The following is a 20386-nucleotide window of genomic DNA, read 5'->3' as shown; positions in this document are numbered from 1 at the left end:
TGTGGCAAATACTTTCAAATGGAGATGCACTTGTTTAGCTTGACCTGAGTGTCAGATGGGAGCAGGCGACTCTCACACGGTTGTTGCTGTAAATGAGAAAGTGTTCTCAGTCAACATACCTACATAAATAACTCAAACAAAGCCTAAGGAAGTGGATTATCATACAAATGTGTATTCTTAGTGAACCATCCCTTTAACAGTCATGTTTTGTCCTTCCGGCATTATCCAGAAGCTCAGGTGACCTTCACTAAGAAGATGGAGGCGGTGATGGCTGAGGAGTACGGAGACGCTACCATGGAAACAGAGGTCAGTCTGGACACGGGTGAGGTCCAGTGGATGAGGCAGGGTGTGGTCATCCAGCCAGGACCCCGACACACCCTTGGCCAGAGCGGACGCAAACGCAGCCTGACCATCTGCAACCTCAACCTCTCTGACCGCGGAACCTACCGCTGTGAAACCCTGCACGACCGCACGCAGGTCAAACTCAACGTGGAGCGTAAGACAATGTCCAGACCCCATGTCATACTGATTGATAAGGATATGATTTCATCAGATACAGCCCTTAGCTGTGGTATATTGGTCATTTATATTGAGTCTTCAATAATATTGGTCATTTACCACAAGCCCCCGAGGTGCCTTATTGCTATTATAAACTGGTTACCAACGTAACTAAGCAATACAAATATTTTTTTTGTCATACCCATGGTATATGGTTTGATATACCATGGCTGTCAGCCAATTAGCATTCAGGACTCGAAACCACCCAGTTTATTATTATTGATATGAATAGGATTTCATCAGTTAGAGTAATGAACCAAAGTCTTCAACACTATGGCAGTGTCCTGTTATGCTTAGCTAATAAAACAACAGTTTGAGTCCTGGATTCTATTTGCAACTACATTTACTGTGCCTTTATATATAGTAGCTGTCAACAACAGCTACAATGAATGTTGGCCTTCACTATCATGTATGGTGCCGCCAGCCGTCAGGCACTAAAATAACAATGGGTAATGCCCTGTGGGTGAGAGATGTATGATGAAATGTTGGTATGTCATCTTACAATAATAGCCTATAGACTATTATTATAGGCAAAAAATGTCTCCTGGCTTTAGGTATGTTATATTTTAACCATCTGTCAATATCGCTACCTCTACAGCCCGTAAGATCGCCATCCGTAAGGGTCTGGCGGAGACGGACACGTTTGAGCGGGAGACGGCCTCCTTCGAGGTGGAGCTGTCTCACACTGGCGTGGAGGGCTTCTGGCAGAAGGACGGCATCCGGGTCAAACCCAGCAACCACTGGCGGGTGAGCTGCAACGGACTGGTCCACGGACTCACCCTGTCCAACCTTACCCTGGAGGACACGGGCACCATCGTCTTCTCTGCGGAGGGAGTCCGGACCTCTGCCAGGCTGACTGTCAAGGGTGAGGTATCATCATCATCATCATCAATAATCAATCAAAAATATGTATAAAGCCCTTTTTACACAAAGTGCTTGTACAGAAACCGAACCTAAAACCCCAAACAGCAAGCAATGTAGATATAGAAGCACGGTGACTAAGAAAAACTCCCTGGAAAGGTAGGAATCTAGGAAGAAACCTAGAGAGGAACCCGGCTCTGAGGGGTGGCCAGTCCTCTTCTGGCTGTGCCGAGTGGAGACCATAACTGTACATGGCCATTAAGGCCAGATCGTTCTTCATGTTCAAACGTTCATAGATGACCAGCAGGGTCAAATAATCATCACAGTGGTTGTAATGTGGAGGGTAGAACAGGTCAGCACCTCAGGAGTAAATGTCCGTTGGCTTTTCATAGCCGATCATTCAGAGGTCGAGACAGCGTTTGTGGTACAGAGATAGAGAGGGAGGGAGAGGGTTGAGGGTCAAGAACATCATCATGAATATCCAGTTATCTAATACAGGGGTCTTTGACCCTGGAGAGCTGTGTCTGGATTGGATGCTATAGTAAAGAACATATATTCCATGTTGTTGTTCTTTCCCAGAGACTCCAGTGACTATCATGAAGAAGCTGGTAGACATGAGACTGGAGCAGGGCTCTCCTGCCACATTGGAGTGTGAGCTGTCCAGACAGAACGTGGAGGTCAGGTGGCTGAAGGTAATAGATGTACAACCAATAGACCTGCTGCATTTGTGTCAGTAGTGTATTACCATGTTATGTACAAAAGGCACAGACAGGAAGAAAACCGTTTGATCTCATTAAATGTTGTCTATCCCTGAGAATACGGTAATAATGTTGTCTCCCCTGTCTTTCTTCTTGACTGTAGAATGGGACAGAGCTGAAGCCAGGGAAGACCCAGTACCGTATTTACTCCATGGGGAGGAAGAGGTTCTGTCAGCTGCTGCAGTGTAGCCTCTCTGATGCAGGCACCTACACCTGTGACGTAGGAGATCTCAATACATCCTGTAACCTGGAGGTCTATGGTAATATACTGTACACTCTCCTTATCAAGTCACTGCAGAACGGTCTTCATTTCAAGTGCATGTAAAACATCTCAGTACTCTCACCAACGGTACTCTTCGTTGACCTCTAGTGTTCAGTTATAGGGACAGGAAGGCTGAAACAGGCCAACACAGCCAACCTTGTACTGCGTGCTACTGCCACCTAGAGGTCATGGCTGCGTGACTAATGCTCTTCCATTGTTGGCACGGTTACGTTTGTACACTGTTACTACGTTCCAATGTTCCAATATGTTGAACCAATCTTCCAATCTCCCTCCACAGAGCCTGAAGTGGAGGTGCTACACGGGCTGGAGGACCTGTATGTCCAGGAGGACCAGAATGCTGTGTTCATGTGTGAGGTGTCCATGGAGGACGTGACTGGGGAGTGGTACAAGGATGGACACAAGATACGACCCACTAGCACCATCAAGATACGCACAGAGGGTTAGTGATACATCAGTCAATCAATCAGTTAATCCATAACTGTTAAACTTCATGATTGCGGTGAATAATTTGGTCTTAATTGACATAGCTGGTAAAGGTCAAATAAATAATAGAATAAACATTGAAATTCCATGTCTGTGTTTATTCCTTCAGGGACCAAACACTTCCTTCTCATGTGCAACGTTAAAGCTGAGGATTCTGGGGAGGTCCGCTTTGTGACCAAACAGACAGAATCAACAGCCTACCTAGAGGTGGAAGGTAGGGCTTTACCTACTGGGCTGCAGTTCTACCTCACCTATCTCTGTGTGATACTCCAGCTGATCTGACATCAGTTCTTATAAGCAGACAGAAACCCAAACCTCTGTTGTGGGTGACAGAACTCCCTATGTCCATGATCTGACCTCAAATCAGTTCTCTTCACTGAAATATCTGCACTTCTCTTATATTTTTTCACAGAGGCCCCCGTGTCTATCGTGAAGCCTCTGAGAGACCGCACAGCTCTGGAGAAGCACCGCGTGATTCTGGACTGCACCGTGTCCACGCCGCGCTGTGAACTCACATGGTACAGAGGCAAGGCAGAGCTGGTGTCTTCTGATAGGCTAGAGATCCACAGTGACGGCTGCTACCATAAACTGACCATCCACGAGGCGACTGTAGAGGACGAGGGTACCTATAGTATAGAGGTTGGGGAGCACACGTCCACAGCCCAACTCCTGGTGGAAGGTAAGTGGATGGTGGTTTCTTGTAAAACAATATGTCTGTATTGACATATTGTTGCTGTTATTTGACATGTCCCTCTGTCACTTTAATTCAATCTCTCACCTTACCCTTTTCACATGTCCCTGTGTCACTTTATTCCCCTCAATCTCTCACCTTACCCTTTTCACATGTCCCTCTGTCACTTTATTCCCCTCAATCTCTCACCTTACCCTTTTCACATGTCCCTCTGTCACTTTAATTCAATCTCTCACCTTACCCTTTTCACATGTCCCTCTGTCACTTCCCCTCAATCTCTCACCTTACCCTTTTCACATGTCCCTCTGTCACTTTATTCCCCTCAATCTCTCACCTTACCCTTTTCACATTTCTCTCTGTCACTTTATTCCCCTCAATCTCTCACCTTACCCTTTTCACATTTCTCTCTCTCCCTCACACACAGAATGATGTTCCTGACCTTTTGTGGAAAAGGTGACCCATCTCTTTTAACCCTCCATCCCCTTGCCTCTCCAGCCCAGTCCCTGGTGATAGAGACAGAGCTGGAGGATGTGGCGGTGACGGCTCCTGACCAGGCCTGTTTCCAGTGTGAGGTGTCCGTGGCCATCAGCAGGCCCCCAGTCTGGACTCTGAACGGAGAGACCATCCAGTCCAGCCCTGATGTCCGCTTAGAGAACCACGGGACCGTCCACAAACTGAACCTGAAACAGACCAGACCAGACATGAGCGGGACGGTTACCTTCGCCATGGGAAAGGCCAAGAGCAGCGCCAAACTGAACGTGATGTGGAAGTAGAGGCAAGGGGGAGAGAATGGGAAATGTTGATTCTGTTATGATCAGGAATTGAACGTCTGAGACTGTTTTAGGGTTTGAATGTACTATATAAGAATGCGGTCTATCTGATCTAGTAAAGCTGCATGTAATGAGCGAGACAGAAAAGTGGAATGTGATGATGAAATGTGGTACTTAAGCCCCAAACAACTGTTTCAGGATCAGTTTTGTTTTACTCAATGGTTGGGGTTATGAGCAAAGCTGATCTTCAGTCAGTTGTAAAGGGCAGAAAGTAACCTTGGAGAGAAATGTTAAGAAGGATGGATTCCAGTCAGGTCTAAAGGTCAAATCGGTATGCAACACTTGTCTGAAGGTGTTAGAATGGGTTATAATGGTGGGTATGAATGCCTGTGTGTATGGATATAAATCAATTGTACACATCTGTTACACATATTTATTTTGAAAATATATTGATTGGAAATTAACATTTTAATTCTATAATTAAGTTAAAGTTTTTCTAAATATGTTATATTTTCCCCACTGACATTAAATACTGACATCCATAGTTTGAATGAAGGTTTTTATCCAATAAAACCATCAGACAATATCTTAGGATAGAGCTTACAAACATTGTTACTTTTGAATGTGCTTCGATGTCAAATCGTGGCTTTTTGTAGACTGCCTGAACACAAAAGCACCTGCACTGGTTATTTAATTCTGTTGTATTTATGGAAGATATAATTGAACAGTTCAATACAATTGGTATGATAAAAAGACTGTCCAAACTACGTTACAGCTATTCAATCATAAATCACATGAATAATCCATAATATATTCATTTCATTTTTTGTTTGCTTTATTACAGTGCAAAACAAAATATACATATGTGTATAATATATGCATATATTATTTAAAGTGTTTGAATACAGTTAGAGGTACAGCAATAGGTCAAGGTCCCCATGGTGATAGAAAGCTCTCTTCCAAAGCACTGTGAATGACTAGGGAACAGCCCTGAAGCAGTTGAAAGGGACTGGATCTACAACAGTAAGTATCCCTACTGAGTTATGACAGAAATTATGCCTTGAGATACAAAAAAAACAACATTTTAAATGTGTTTAAATCATATCTAGATGTCACATTATCTAAATGGCTGTGGGTGGCTTGAATTTCAAACCAGGATTCGCCCAGTTCCTATTATGTGTGTGTGAACCCATTAATGCATTGTTAGAGAGCCCACAACATTCTCGATTTGTACTACAGTGATTTCTGTTCGTCCTTTGGATAATACTAAAGGGCCAACCCACTTGCCAAAAAGAAAGATGAAAAAAAAAAAGTATTGTCTTTTGTATCTAACTTGATTGACACAGGCACTTGGTGAGTGTTAAGTTCAAATGTGAAATTTAGTAAAACATTTTTTTAATTATTTCTTAATACTGATAGATTTATCATGGGTCTACTGGTTATTTAAACTCTGAATCATCTTATTTCACAAGGTATTTTAGTAGGCCTTTAGTCAACACAGATGCTTTTCCCCATGCATTCATAAAACAGTATCAATCGATAGGAATCACTCAATCCATTAAACTACTCTTCCTGTTCACTTCCTGATAGACCATCTTAGTTTTTACTTACAAATAACAATTTATTTTATTGTTCCAAACCCAGGTAACTACCAATTAATATAGTCCTACCTTGTGTCAGAAGCTTAAGAAGTTTAAAAACCCAAACTACCCAAATCCTACAATCTGGTCTAAAGAAGCATAGTATTTGCAGTCCTTTAAAAAGAGGTCATGAAAAAGGGAAAGTATTCAAGTACTGTTTCCAGTAAGAGGAGGGAGAAGTGTGCTTGTCAAAACCAGATGACTAACACACAGTCTCAACACCTTTCCTTCATGGTAAGGCTGGGCGTTACAGCCAAAATATATTTGTTGTCTAAAATGTGTTTCATGATTAGTGCATGACCTAGAATGTCAACAAATAAATTCTTTGTGATTTTAAAATGGGCTTTCTCCATTCTGATGGTTTTATACTCAACCAAACCAGGACAAAACTGACAGTGAACTAGTCCAATTTGTAGAACTTTTCATTTAATTTAGCACTGTATCAAAATTCTGTTATTGTAAAAATATATAGTGGTATGTGGATCCATACCGGCATTCACAATATAGTCGCCCAGCCCTCCTCCATGAATGTAGCGTTGATACTGCAGCAAAGGGACGACCAACAGTTTGCCTGGACAGAATCTAAATATGTTTTTCCAACACATATCCAGGTCCGTTTGCAGAATACCAAGGGTTTTCCAGGCCATTGACTGGTACATGGTACTGTGTCCATGTGTCTGAGCTGGAGCATTTAGTCTGTCTGGGTTGAGGTCCATAGTCCACAGACATTGTAATCCCCAAAAAAATCCTAAAAGATTATATTGTAATTTAAGGTGCAGTTCAGTCATCTGACTACTGTATTTGTTATGAAAACATTTATACGGGGTAATGGACCGGTTATATCTGGCACATTATCGCACATATTCCTATGGTTTTAATAAAAAACTAAATGAAACAAATAACGATTAAGGGACATGGAACGTTTTGATAGCTGCAGTAACTGATAAATGTCCTTCTCTATGATTCCATCCCCCTTAACAAGTACTGATGCCCATTCCGCTAGTCATTATGATACTAGCTGAGCGATGAAAGAAGTAAAACCACTTGACTTACACAAAGCCAATACTTTTCTTGTTAAAAATGTTAAATTGTCTCTTGGGGAATAAGTGACTAAAAAAAATAAAAAAACACATTAAAGTGTTAAAAGTAGTAAATATCCATTCATACAGCTGTCATTTGCTTTTCCAGAGAGTTCTAGAACGGTTCGGTCTTCCGGAAACTTATCGACTCCAACCCGGTGTTGGAGAACTGATTCTGATTGGATCCTGGGGGTTCTCTCCCATTACCTTGCCACTACATGTTTTTTCTTCATTGTGAAGAATGCGGTAGATTCCCTCTACTTGACTGTTCTGTATGCTCCAATGACATTTGATGAAAGGCACTGTATAAAAACCTAACTCATTATAACCCACAACATCCATCTACACAAGCCCATCTGTGGTTGAGGGATGGTAGATCGTGTTCTGGAGAATCAAGTCCTCTGTTTCCCCCAATAGAGGGCAGTACTAGCGTGGTTCTGAAGGGTTGAAGAAGAGGGGTGGGCTTGGAGGTGAAAGTCTTGTGGTTGATCTGGTGGACGGTAGGCTGAGGGGTGTACGGTTGGTGTGAAGACGCTTTAAGGCTGCGGTTCTCGGTCTGTCCTGTAGATGGCGGTAGTAGAGGGGTAGGGTGACTGACAGCACTGCTAGCTGGAGTCCCTCTGTTGCCTGAGCACCGTGTAGACATCCTCCACTTTACTGAGCCCTTCGAAGAAGGGGATTAGATCCAGGAGCTCGGTGTCGGCCATGTCATCGAACCACGACGCCACAGGCACCTGCAGCCACACACAGACGGGACAGAGTCAGACATGCATGTAGTTACAATGAGATCATTACAATGGCGAGGCACCAGAGTCGGTCATACAGCTCGTCACAACGAGAGCCAGGCTCTGGTTTCAATTAACTAGTGAGCTAGTTAGAATGCAGCTAGAGAGACAGCTGGTGGCACTTTCCTTCCAGTGGTACGACATCCTGCTTCTAAATGGTCCTTCAGTCATAGAATGGTATAGTTTATAAATGATTCATAAAGGTTTATAAAGCGTTTATAGGTAACTACAGATTTAGAAACTATCTATACAATTTTAATTGCAAAACATTTTCACATAACTAAAAGTTTGATAAAGCCAGTCAGTCAGCCAACATCTCCCATCTTTGTTTTTAAAGTAATGGATGCTGAAAAGGAAGGAGGAACAGAAAGAGGGGCCAAGGAGGAGGAGAGTGGTTCTTACAGCGTTGTCTGGGTGGAAGACGTAGGAGGCTGGGGAGTTGTCTATGATGATGACCTTGTTCAGGTCCCTGCCCAGACGACTCAGGTCCTTTACATAGTTCCCCCGGTGGAACACACACGACTCACGGAACAGACGGCCGCGAAACGCGCCCCACTTATCCAGCAGGTCTGACACTGGGTCAGCATACTGGAGAAACACACATAGGGGTCTCCGTATCAGGTGAGGAAAACAAGTGACATGTGATTTCCTGTCTCTTGCAGCTTTTGACCAGCCTTAAAAAAAGCCCCAAATGTAGCTGTTTATCTCAACATCAAATCATTTCTGGGTAACAACAAACAAATAGCTTCTTAGAAAATAGCAATTTCTCTAGCAAGAATTTTGCTAGGAATGTTTGGGAGTGGTCTGGGTGGGGAGGGGAAACTGAATGCTCTCTGTTATTGGCAGGGAAGTTTGGAACTCTTTCTTATTGGTCTATTAACTAATTTGATGTCACCAGGCAGGCCAAAACTCCACCCCATCAAAACAGGCTGAAATTTAAGGTAGACTTTTCAAACAGCTCTTACACTAAAAGGGCATTATCATTTTCACACCACTATTCCAACCACAGAGTGAAATATGAAACATCACGTTTTTGACAGCAATGGGCCTTTTTAAACAAACTTGTTTTGATTGCATTGAGTCATTTGCTGGTTTAACATGGTGTTGTCCTCACCTTAGCCAGGCTAGCTGTGAACAGAATACATTCAAACAGCTCTCCCATCCTCTTAAGGAACTCATCCACGTGAGGTCGCTTCAACACATATACCTGGATGGATACATTGTAAGTTAAGTTTAAGGTTTAAACCAATAATCAAATACATTATCTTTCCACCTCTCGTCTTAAACAAAATGAAAAACATCCCCCCCACTCAGATGCATTGAGCCGTCTTTCACTTCTTCTTTCTGTAGTGGTCTGCTGCCGAGGGTCATAGTCCTGAACCAAGTCATGCAGAATAGGTTTCTGAACAAACCTATCCTGGATTACTTGAATCAGGCCCAGGCCCAAGATGCACTGTTGGCTCCAACTTCAGAACCATGTAGGAGGTGACAGTCTCTCAGCATGACTCCAATGTTCCTTTTGTGGTAGAAAACCCAAGGCCTCAGATGCCATTCTAACCGAGCTCAGAACCAGACTGAGCAGTTGGTAACATACCATACAGTATTGTAGGGAGCCATAATACACCTTAATAATACTAAAGGATTTAACATGGAAAGGTAGAGGCCGATGGCATTGGTCTGTGACAGTTGGGCTCGTCACCATGCATAGTGATAGGCTCACCTGATGAACAGTTCCATCGATCTCTACGGGAATGATAAAATCAGCATTGTTCACCGGCTGTGGGAACAATAAAGATACATTATTTTGAACAAAACCACTTGAAAGACATCCTAAACACCAGAAACGCAGTATACAGTACATGAGAGTAACCATGTGTATTTAGAATTTAAAAAACAGCTAGTCTGGATGTGTGAAAGTGGCAACGATGATAGAGATGTCATTGTGACTGCCAACAATAATACTGTGGAGAAACCAATCTCTTTCCTAGCTCTCAGAGTGTTTCTCATTACTATTGGACATTACTGCCTGGTGATGTCATGCTTTCACAAGAAGGGAAAAATCTCTCTCCATAAAAAGAAAAGATGCAAAAAGGCACACGAACATTTGTGTCCATAGCATTTGCGAGGATAGGACATTTTTTAAAGAAAAGCTAAACCCCAAATTAAATGGTACAGCAATTGTATCAAAGTTCACCAATAGCTTTAGAGCTCATGGAGGTGACTATATAATATTGGGACTCTGTGACTATATAATATTGGGACTCTGTGACTATATAATATTGGGACTCTGTGACTATATAATATTGGGACTCTGTGACTATATAATATTGGGACTCTGTGACTATATAATATTACTAGTGTAAATGGTGAAGCAGTATGTTCCTGGTCTTACCTTGAAGGAGCTGTGGACCAGTGTTTCATCCAGGTCTATGACAACACAGATCTTTCCTGCGTCTTTTGACTTGGCCTGAGGAAGCAGCGGTCTGACCTGGACCTGAACCACACACCCAGTTAACGTACACAAACCACAAACTAACATTTGTCATGATACATGGAAAATACAAACTACACTGTGACATAGACCTAAAGAACCACCATCAAGTCACGTCCTAGTTTGTAACATTTACTATGACATCATAAACACACAGACAGCATTTACCTGGACTTACGCAAACACTGCATATACAAACTAGACCACAGCATTTACCTGGACCGACACAAACACTGCATATACAAACTTGACCACAGCATTTACCTGGACCTACACAAACAAGGCATTTCTAAACTTGACCACAGCATTTACCTGGACCGACACAAACACTGCATATACAAACTAGACCAGAGCATTTACCTGGACCTACACAAACAAGGCATTTCTAAACTTGACCACAGCATTTACCTGGACCGACACAAACAAGGCATTTCTAAACTTGACCACAGCATTTACCTGGACCGACACAAACACTGCATATACAAATTAGACCAGAGCATTTACCTGGACCGACACAAACACTGCATATACAAACTAGACCACAGAGCATTTACCTGGACCGACACAAACACTGCATATACAAACTAGACCAGAGCATTTACCTGGACCTACACAAACACTGCATATACAAACTAGACCACAGAGCATTTACCTGGACCTACACAAACACTGCATATACAAACTAGACCACAGAGCATTTACCTGGACCGACACAAACACTGCATATACAAACTAGACCACAGAGCATTTACCTGGACCGACACAAACACTGCATATACAAACTAGACCACAGAGCATTTACCTGGACCGACACAAACACTGCATATACAAACTAGACCAGAGCATTTACCTGGACCGACACAAACACTGCATATACAAACTAGACCACAGAGCATTTACCTGGACCTACACAAACCATATACATAGATTCTAAAACATCCCTGAACCATTAAAGAGAGCAGTGGTACATACCTTGGAGACAGTTCCGTTCTCCTCCACCAGTAGCGGGGCGTTGTTGTTGACCGGCGGGGGCTCAGCCTGGTCACGACATAGGCAGCAGAAGAGGCTGTGGAACAGGCCTCGACTCCTGGGCTTCTTAGACGACGAGGGTGGGGGACCTGGAAGAAAATAATGAGTCCATCCGTCAGTCACACAGTCTTCCTGTATCTATTTACTCTCACTGGTCCCTGATGTGGTTTATTCACCGACTCTTAACTTGAGACGTGGACATGTTGTAGTTTGAACTCTTGCGTAACTTGTGGGGGGGATGTCGATTGAACGTATGCGTGGAAATTCCTGTAGCCCGAGTTGGGATTTGTCCCGATGTGAACAACCTATTTCTGCAGATGTACTGTATGCTCAAAGGATAAACAAGTGATATAATGGTTGTTTTTCAAGTTCATTCCAGCAGAATTTATGTAATGTATAGCATCTTTAGTCTTTGACCTCATTGCGGCCATTTCGCTTCAACCTGATGCCCTTTTCCCAATTGTTTGAATGAAAAACAATTAACAGATAAAGACTTTACTTGGTTATTAGTTATTAGTTATAAGAGGAATGTCCTTGAGGCGAGAGACATGATTGTGCAGCTTTAATATTTCCATGAGGAATATGTAAACTTAGCTAAGAAAGTCATGAGAGGGGCATGTCACTTCAAATCAGTGACAGTTTGAGTAGCCACTTAAATCATTACATCTAACTCAATTTATTATAATGTCGAATCTCTATTTCTAAGCGTTGCCTGACGATGACTGCCAGTCTTGGAATAAAACATTTTCTTAAGACTAAACTGACTTCACTTTTATGTAGAGTTTTTGTTTACTATAATAAAGCTCTAGAGTTCCACTACTCGCCCTCTGCAAACTTCTGCCCAATCAGAAAAGGGACAAATGCTTTCCTTAAACTCTCCTCCCTTCTCTCCCCCTTTCATTCTCTTTATTCCCTGTCTTTCTCTCACTCGCAACGTGACCGTGTTACAAACTCTTTCACTGTCCCCCCTTTCTTTCTCTCCCTCTCTGGCCCGTTCCAGACCTGTGACCCCCTTTCTTTCTCTCCCTCTCTGGCCCATTCCAGACCTGTGACCCCCTTTCTTTCTCTCCCTCTCTGGCCCATTCCAGACCTGTGACCCCCTTTCTTTCTCTCCCTCTCTGGCCCGTTCCAGACCTGTGACCCCCTTTCTCTCTCTCCCTCTCTGGCCCGTTTCAGACCTGTGACCCCCTTTCTCTCCCTCTCTGGCCCATTCCAGACCTGTGACCCCCTTTCTCTCCCTCTCTGGCCCGTTCCAGACCTGTGACCCCCTTTCTCTCCCTCTCTGGCCCGTTCCAGACCTGTGACCCCCTTTCTCTCCCTCTCTGGCCCGTTCCAGACCTGTGACCCTCCTCTGCCCACTGCCACATCCAGGTCAAACCAAAACAGGACAGGAAGGGGAAATGCAGGGGCAGATCAGAGGGGGAAACAGATCGTGTCAGCCCACCACCACTGACGCAGCAGGATCAGATGTCACACAACAAGGCAGGTTACAGAGAGCAGACAGCGGCCTGGGAATAGGGCCTCAGCAGGGATACGTCTAATCCATTACCTCTCCTTTAAAGCTACAATATCTAACTTTTTGGGCGACCTGAACAAATCCACATATAAATGTGTTATAAATCTGTCATTCTCATTGAAAGCAGGTTGAAGAAGCAGTAGATCTGTTCTATGTAAACTATTTATATGCTTCCCATTCTCAAGTTTCGTTTTTACTATTGGTTTTGTACATCAGCTTCAAACAGCTGAAAATACAATGTTTTTGGTAATGGAGAAATATATTTCACTGCGGTTTAGATGGTACAATGATTCACTACACATGCTTGTTTTGTCACAAACTGAAATTAGACAAACTATTAGAATTATGGCAACCAGGAAATAATCGAGCGATTTCTGCAGTGTATCTTTAAGAGAGGGGCCTAATTCCAAACCAGGCCCTCCCTAGGCCCTAGCCCTAGATCCTGGTTGAGTCTCCTGCCTAACAGATATGAAAGGATTGAAAGATCAACCAGAGGGCTTTCAGGAGCTCTTATTGTATCACAGATACTGTAGATACTGCCTACCTATCAAATCCTTTCACATCTGATAAACAAGAGGAGTCTCTGGGTTGGTTAGTGACCAGTAACGCAGGTTGCCCATTGGCCCAGGTCAGCTAGAGACAGGAAGTTACAGCATTAAAACAGGAAGTCTGTCAAAGTCATGGGCTCTCACTCCATTTGTCTCTCCTGGGCATGGCTTTCACACAGTGCTTCCCTTAGGATTTATTTCAGCCATGGTGGCAAGGTATGTGGTACATTGCTACTGGCGTTAGTGCAATGACATGCTAGCTGTTCCCATAGACTTCCAGTCATTGAGCCAACGACTATCCATTTTTTTAAGTGTCTACACTGCAAAAACACTGCAACATAAACCACTCTGAGAATAACTGTGTTATCAAAACAAATAGAGCTACTCATACCAGGAAGTAAAACTACAGTCTACCTGATACGATTACATCACACACACTAAATACAATCACTACTTGGTGCCACCTCACACCTTGCTTGACACATTATCTCCAGACTTCTCTGAGGTCGATCACTGTGGCACAGCTACCACTCCGACAACGTTGTGACCTCGTTGTGGACAACAAACCAATATGGCATTTCTCATATAGCCTATGGCAGTAGTTTAACTGTGCCATCCATCGAGTTTTATGTTGCTAATGGGGAAGTACAAGGTGCGTGGGCAGGCCTTAATCTCTGTTTTGAATGGGTCATTATAATGTAGATACTAGGGCTGGCTATTGAAGCTGTACAGTCCTCTTGTGGTAACTGCTGATTGCATAACAGCGGGAAAAGCTTTCCAAGAACGCACCACCCATAAAACACATTAACCAGTCTTCTAGAAAAATTGTTGATGTAAAGAAGTCACACGTTTATAAATGCATCCGTCTGTAGCCTAGTACACAGCTGCTTTTTAAATGATCAAACTCTCAACAAGTAATTTCAGAAGTGTTCGCTTTTTTAGGAGGTCTATGACAGACAGCAACTGCAGCCTCGTCAATTAATTGTAACTAGATTACGCGATTTGATTGAGTGGGCTCGTCCGTCCTCACTGCAGTGACCTTGCCTGTCAAAAAGTTGCGTTGCGTATCACAACAATGTTGCCATTTGAAGCTTAGTTGTTGCCATTCATTGTGGTCACAATGTAGACGATTGCAGATTTGATAGTTTCGTTTCGTAAACAGTGTCCTCGTCTTTGAAAACACCCAATGGACGACGAACTAGGCTAGCTAACTGTGAAAAGTTTTGAGTGTGGTACAAAACAACTGACGTGCATATTGAGAACTTTCTCCAAAACTTACCCTTCTCTCTATTCGCCTCTTCATCTCGACTAATTTGCGTGATTATTGAGGACTGGTGGTCCATTGCACCAGACTTTATCCACAATTGAAACTAAAAACTTTGTTCCGTTTTAGATTGTTCGCTGACTAGGAACATTAAATTATAAATGTGCACAAAGTTACATAACCGCAAACAGTATTTAAATACATTACGCATCCAAACGATTACATTTCTCGGCTATTCAATGACGTACCAGAGCGGTATAAAATATACAAATAAAAGTTATATACATTTAAAAAAAGAGTTGGTAACTTTGTTTCAACATGGAGTTCAACTCCGCTCTCAATTTGAAGATACAAACATGGAACTCGGCGGTTTCAAGGCTTCCCATTCCTTTTAAAGTGGCACACAAACGTATGATTGTGCACTGAGAGTGGCAGTCCACTTTTGCAAGAATACTCGACAGACTACGACGGTCCCTTGAACCATAAATTATTGGCCTATTGTATTTCTGCGTTCATAACATCTTGTAATTTCGTAAATATCAGGATATGACTGGGAAAAATCGAATTGAACTCACCTCCCACTGGTATTACTAGTGGGAAACTCGTCTATCGTCCCTATGCTCCGAGTTTCCCACTGACCTAGTTTGTCAACAAAAAAAGACAGCAAGCATGGCGGCATCTTCAGTAATTGTTATTTATGGTAAGAACAAAATACAAATTGTTAATACAAAATGTATTCTGTTTATCTATTATAGTATAAAAAGTGAATGCAGCTCTGGCATACTTTTATGCCATACAAGTATTTACGACTTCGCAACTGGTAATTACCACCTTCCCACTTGCATATGAACGCATCATAAGTAACAAGGAAACAAAGATACATTTTCAAAATGGAACTTGAAACCTTTTAACGACAGAGAAGAAGCTGTCCACAAGCTGTTAACAGGTTTAAAGCAGTACGTCGCATTCTACTTCTACCTCGACAACAATCCTCTTCGCTGACTTGGGGACTTTTATTTTCGTCATAGCCTTCACTTTTAATTACCTTTGTAGCTTGATTGACAGAAAGTATTTAATATTTCATGCAAATAAATGTAATATTATATTCTCCTCTCTCGATCACTTGAAATTATATTCGCCCTGCGAATGTTTACAATTTACAGTAGTAGAGTACATCAGTTGCTTTGCGTAGCCTACTGTATGTACTCTGTAGAACTTTTTATATTCTCAAAGGAACGCCCAGTTAGGGAACCCTTGAAACTGACGACGAGGGGAAAAAGATAGGGAGTGTCGTTCAAGTGCAAGCACTGTTGGAACAACCGCTTTAGTTCAGTAGGAGTCCAGTTTAAAGGGAAGAATAATGAGAATACTTGTTTTGCAATTGTATCAATAGTTTATTACAGACTACTTCATAAAAACATTTTAAACCATTTCCACATTATAAACACTGCAAATTAAAACATTTACAAATATTCAACCATCCAAATTCATACAAAAAGAAATACTGTATGTATGATGAAAAGTAATACATGAGAGTCTGTATACCAAAAAGGACTTTCTGTATATTTTTTCTCCATGGCACCTATGTCCATTTTGTACAGTAGGCCTAATGGTTGACAAAAGTGCCACAAAATTGTATGATATGAATAGTTCAATAAATTAACAGAACACATACTGCGCGTCATCTGCAAGTAAGCCATTAACATGGACAACACATTTACATGATAAAGTTTGTAAATTGACCCATTTTAGGCTAAATTGACTCACTAACTGACTGCTGGTCAGGCTAAGAGCAACCTGTCCAATCAACAGAACATACTGTAGAATGCTAGTCCAGCCATTGGCGCAGTGATGACCTTGATGAGGTGTGACAAATCCAATAGAAGACGACAGAATCTACATAATCAAAGTCTGACCGTTTTCATCAATGAAGTTGCACTATTGTTCAACTTGAGCATCAACCACATGACATCTGGTTGCTCCACTGACTACTAAGATGCTCTACTATATTCACAGGTTTATTATCTGTGTCTATGAACAGTATAATCACAATGGTGAGCAATATTTTTGCACTGTTTTCATTGTATTTAGAAAATCACCCAAAAGAAGAAAAAAAAGCACACATGCAAATAAATTAACATGAAAAAGGTAAACAGGTTACGTACAATTTCATGAACAAAACTTTTTATTTTTGGTTTTGCGTTTTTGAAATGTGTAAATAAATGCAACATATATTAGCAGCATAAATGATGGTACATTCACATAATCACCACCAAATATCAGGATGCAGAAATAAGGCTGTGCTCTAAAATCAAACTGACAAATATGTGCGTTCCAGGTTAATTGTATTGAATTCATTTTCCAAACCAAATGTCCTGTTTTATATATTTAAAAGTTCTACACACATTGCGATAGCAAGCTCGGAGTAGTACTAGCAGACAGTAGACCTGAAACAGAAACAAATCGTGCCAGGTCCAAAAACAAACGATAACTCAATATTTTGAAACCCTGGTATCCAACAATCCAACAACTGGATTCAAATCTCAGTTAATGAACTGTCCAAGATTCATTCTGTTAGGTCTCAGTAGAATGAGACTCCATGCAGTCTGTGGGCTGGTGCAATGCTCATGGCTCTAATCTCCACTCCCATAACTTACTCAGGCACAGTCTCACTCTGTGGAGGATGAGGACTCAGAGTCCTCCCTCTATCATGGAGCCCACTGTTCTGCACCACACATCCCCCATACCTCCACCCTCTGGTGGCTAGTTAACACTGACATAAGTCATATGCCTTCACTTAGGTAGGTTTGGTGCGGTCGATGTGGTTGAAGAAGCTGAGCTGGAGTAGGAGCGTAGGAGGACCCTGTGTTTGGTGGCGACATCGGTGCGACGTCGATGGTGCTCCCCCAGGAACTCCTTCAGCTTGGTGGTGGTGAAGGTGAGCGTCTGTCTCCTCAGCTTCATCAGGTACGAGTCCTGCAGCCATGCATGGGTGAAACAGTCCTTGGTGCTCGGACGGGCCCTGCGTTGCAATAAAACACATTGTCCAATCAGGGATCAGAACACAGGAGTCCTGTACTGATCTAGGATCATGACCCCACTTTTATTGTACTTCTTTTTTTTGTACCCCTCTTTCGTGGTTTCCAATTGGTAGTTAGTCTTGTCTCATCGCTGCAACTCCCGTACGGACTCGGGAGAGGCAAAGGTCGAGAACCATGTGTCCTCTGAAACACAACCCAGCCAAGCTGTACGGCTTCTTGACACAATGCCCGCTTAATCGGGAAGCCAGCCGCACCAATGTGTCGGAGGAAACACCGTACACCTGGCAACCGTGTCAGCGTGCACTGCGCCCGCCCCGCCACAGGAGTCACTAGAGCGTGATGGGACAAGAACATCCCTACCGGCCAAACCCTCCCCTAACCCAGACGACACTGGGCGAATTGTACGCCACCCCATGGATCTCCGGGTTGCGGCCGGCTGCAACAGATCCTGGACTCGAACCAGGATATCTACTGGCAGTGGCCTTAGACCACTGCGCCACTCGGGAGGCTATGACCCCACTTTCCATGTAATCTTATTCATTATGATCGAAAAGGCAAAAATGACCCTGGATCATCACTCCACTCCTGGTTTGTTAAATAAGATAATGATGTAGCTACTCTTTGAAGCACTCACCAGGCATAGCTACTCAGCATCTTCTTGAGGAACATCGAGGCACTTTGGGACACGTTGGGGTAGAGCTTGGTCGGGTCAAACTTGGCAATCTGGATTTTGGTCTCAGTCTGCTGTGGGTCTTTGTCCTGAAAGGGCAGCCTACCGCTAAGCCTGAGCAAAAGTGTCATAGACAATGAGAGTTCTGAGAGTAAAAAAGAAATTGCACAACTTCACAGACTTATGACAATAGTGACTATGAAATGAGTAAGTTGTATATTTACATGACGTAGGTTAGAACCCCCAGGCTCCAGATGTCAGCTGGAGGGCCGACCACATCACCTTTCACCATCTCCGGAGCTTTTCACACCAGCATAGAAGGAGCAGAGAGAGAGTTCAGAGGAAAGTAGTGATCAAGGTGATGATAACAGCTTATTACGAAGTACTTGGCGTGTACCAGTTCCAGATACCAGTGGGAAATTCAATAGTGTTACCAACTCACACATATACTCCAGTGTGCCCAGGCCGCTGTTGTATTGTTTGAGGGAGAGAGGATTGAAGTTCTGCGCGCTGCCAAAGTCTACGATCTTAATGACATTGAGGTTGGTGACCATGACGTTGTCAGGCTTGATGTCTAGATGGAGGACGCGTCTGTTGTGGAGGTACTCCAAACCCTGAAGGAGCTGAACCAGGTAACACACCACGTCATCCTCCGAGTAACGGAACCTTAGCAGGAAAATAGATTTATTTCATGGATATGTTGTAGAGCACAGCTGAGAGCAGTGTGCAAGTCTGTGTATGTGTGTGTACTTGTGTGTGTGTGAGCATCATGCTCCACACACCTGTCTATAAGGCTGTGGAGCAGCTCCTTGCCAATGCAGTGCTCAGCCACCAGTACCAGGTAACGTGGGGTGACGTAGGCCTCGTGGAGGGTCATAACCTTGTCGTTGTGGAGAGACTTGAGGATCTCATATTCCTGCAGGATGGACTTCTTAGTCTCCTGGTCGTACGGAATGATCTTAGCCATGAAGACGTGTCCTGTGGCGTTCTCTCGACACTCCCGAACCACACCGAACCGCCCTCTGGCCAGACAGAGACAGTACGGCAGTTTAGTCACTCAATAAAGTGTGATTAAACATGAAGACAATTTCCCTGACTGAAATGAACCATATAAGTAGTAGTAGTAGTAATAGCAATACTGTGTGGTGTAATAGTGTACTACTGTAGCTGTAGAAATATTGACCACATCTCTAACATCTCAGTCACCTGGCTTTCTCATCCAGGAAGGTGTAGGGCTTCTGTGGGACTCCCTGTCGTAGAGCTGTCTCACCCGGCTTGAGTGTGGTGCGGTCCCTGGGGGTCCCTCGAACAGGGGTGCCCCGCCCCTCCCCTATTGGGCTCAGACTGCTGACCTGGAGCACTTGGGGGGAGAAGGAGGGGGCCGGGATGGGGCTGGGGGCCATACGGGCAGTGGCGGCAGAGGTGTAGGTAGGAACGGATGCCATGACGGGCTTGGTGGGGGTGGAAGGAGGTGTAACGAGAGGGAGAGGGGGAGAGATGGGCGGGGTTTGGGTCATGGGTGGGACCACGTTGACAGGACTCTGGGGTTTGGGGAGGACGAAGGGAGGAGGTTTGACTACAGGCGGGGAGGGGAGAGTTAGAGGGGTGGTAGGGGTGACCAGGTGTTCAGTTGGAGGGGTTGTGATGGCAGGGCTGGCGGGAGCCGAAGGTGTAGAGGGAGAGAGAGCTGTGGTGGGAGCAGGGAACGTTAGAGACGTCTGTGTAAGGGAGGGTGAAGAGGGAGAGACAGTGGACACCGTTTTACCAGGAGGTTGCATTACTGCTGGTTTGACCTTTGGGATAACAGTCACTAAGGTGGTAGCTGCTGGGGCAGGGTGGGAGGGAGGTGAGGAGATTGTCTTCACAATGGCCACTGCTGGAGAGGACACACCTACTGCAAAGCAAACACATCTCTCTTC

The 20386-nt window shown here is 43.6% G+C and overlaps 3 protein-coding genes across 13 annotated transcripts in view; 1 reads left to right on the top strand and 2 right to left on the bottom strand.

Annotated features, from left to right (window-relative positions):
• The window catches only part of LOC110528827 (obscurin-like protein 1), a 28198-nt gene extending 23307 nt beyond the window's left edge, over window positions 1-4891 (top strand). Inside the window, exons 18-25 of one of the 2 annotated variants that reach the window (XM_021610959.2) lie at window positions 230-496; window positions 1157-1423; window positions 1999-2111; window positions 2281-2437; window positions 2738-2899; window positions 3053-3157; window positions 3356-3622; window positions 4130-4891. In XM_021610959.2, coding sequence (XP_021466634.2) covers window positions 230-496; window positions 1157-1423; window positions 1999-2111; window positions 2281-2437; window positions 2738-2899; window positions 3053-3157; window positions 3356-3622; window positions 4130-4407 — 1616 coding nt within the window. In that variant the 3' untranslated portion in view covers window positions 4408-4891. Of the gene's footprint in view, window positions 1-229; window positions 497-1156; window positions 1429-1998; window positions 2112-2280; window positions 2438-2737; window positions 2900-3052; window positions 3158-3355; window positions 3623-4129 lie in introns of those variants that run through there. The other variant, XR_002474307.2, reaches the window with a different exon arrangement.
• A 58-nt stretch (window positions 4892-4949) lies between these two features.
• Window positions 4950-15146, bottom strand: LOC110528846 (carboxy-terminal domain RNA polymerase II polypeptide A small phosphatase 1). Its single transcript, XM_036982575.1, has 7 exons — window positions 14772-15146; window positions 11372-11517; window positions 10301-10402; window positions 9629-9685; window positions 9023-9115; window positions 8311-8496; window positions 4950-7857 (listed from the first exon to the last, which is right to left on the bottom strand). The coding sequence occupies exons 1-7, from the start codon at window positions 14833-14835 to the stop codon at window positions 7729-7731; spliced, it is 777 nt and encodes a 258-aa protein (XP_036838470.1). The 5' UTR covers window positions 14836-15146; the 3' UTR covers window positions 4950-7728.
• Window positions 15147-16129: 983 nt separating this feature from the next.
• Window positions 16130-20386, bottom strand: part of LOC110528723 (striated muscle preferentially expressed protein kinase) — a 65277-nt gene continuing 61020 nt past the window's right edge. For 8 of the 10 annotated variants that reach the window (XM_036982565.1, XM_036982566.1, XM_036982567.1 and 5 more), the window contains 6 exons: window positions 19674-20361; window positions 19250-19489; window positions 18910-19133; window positions 18692-18767; window positions 18432-18581; window positions 16130-17778 (listed from right to left, as the gene is read on the bottom strand). In XM_036982565.1, the coding sequence (XP_036838460.1) occupies window positions 17550-17778; window positions 18432-18581; window positions 18692-18767; window positions 18910-19133; window positions 19250-19489; window positions 19674-20361 (1607 nt within the window). In that variant the 3' untranslated portion in view covers window positions 16130-17549. Of the gene's footprint in view, window positions 17779-18431; window positions 18582-18691; window positions 18768-18909; window positions 19134-19249; window positions 19490-19673; window positions 20362-20386 lie in introns of those variants that run through there. The other 2 variants (XM_036982572.1, XM_036982573.1) reach the window with 2 other exon arrangements.

The sequence above is a fragment of the Oncorhynchus mykiss genome, chromosome 7 (assembly GCF_013265735.2).
Source record: "Oncorhynchus mykiss isolate Arlee chromosome 7, USDA_OmykA_1.1, whole genome shotgun sequence".
Taxonomy (NCBI): domain Eukaryota; kingdom Metazoa; phylum Chordata; class Actinopteri; order Salmoniformes; family Salmonidae; genus Oncorhynchus; species Oncorhynchus mykiss.
The sequence above is the reverse complement of the archived record's forward strand: the minus strand, read 5'-3'. Positions and strand labels throughout refer to the sequence as shown.

What these genes read in the sequence shown, in the direction of transcription:
- LOC110528846 (XM_036982575.1), bottom strand. Translation starts at nt 14,835, where the DNA reads ATGGACCACCAGTCCTCAATAATCACGCAAATTAGTCGAGATGAAGAG. An exon ending in AGAGGCGAATAGAGAGAAGG is followed by an intron (nt 11,518 to 14,771) that starts GTAAGTTTTGGA and finishes ATTTTCTTCCAG; the next exon opens with GTCCCCCACCCTCGTCGTCT. An exon ending in TCGATGGAACTGTTCATCAG is followed by an intron (nt 9,116 to 9,628) that starts GTGAGCCTATCA and finishes GTATCCATCCAG; the next exon opens with GTATATGTGTTGAAGCGACC.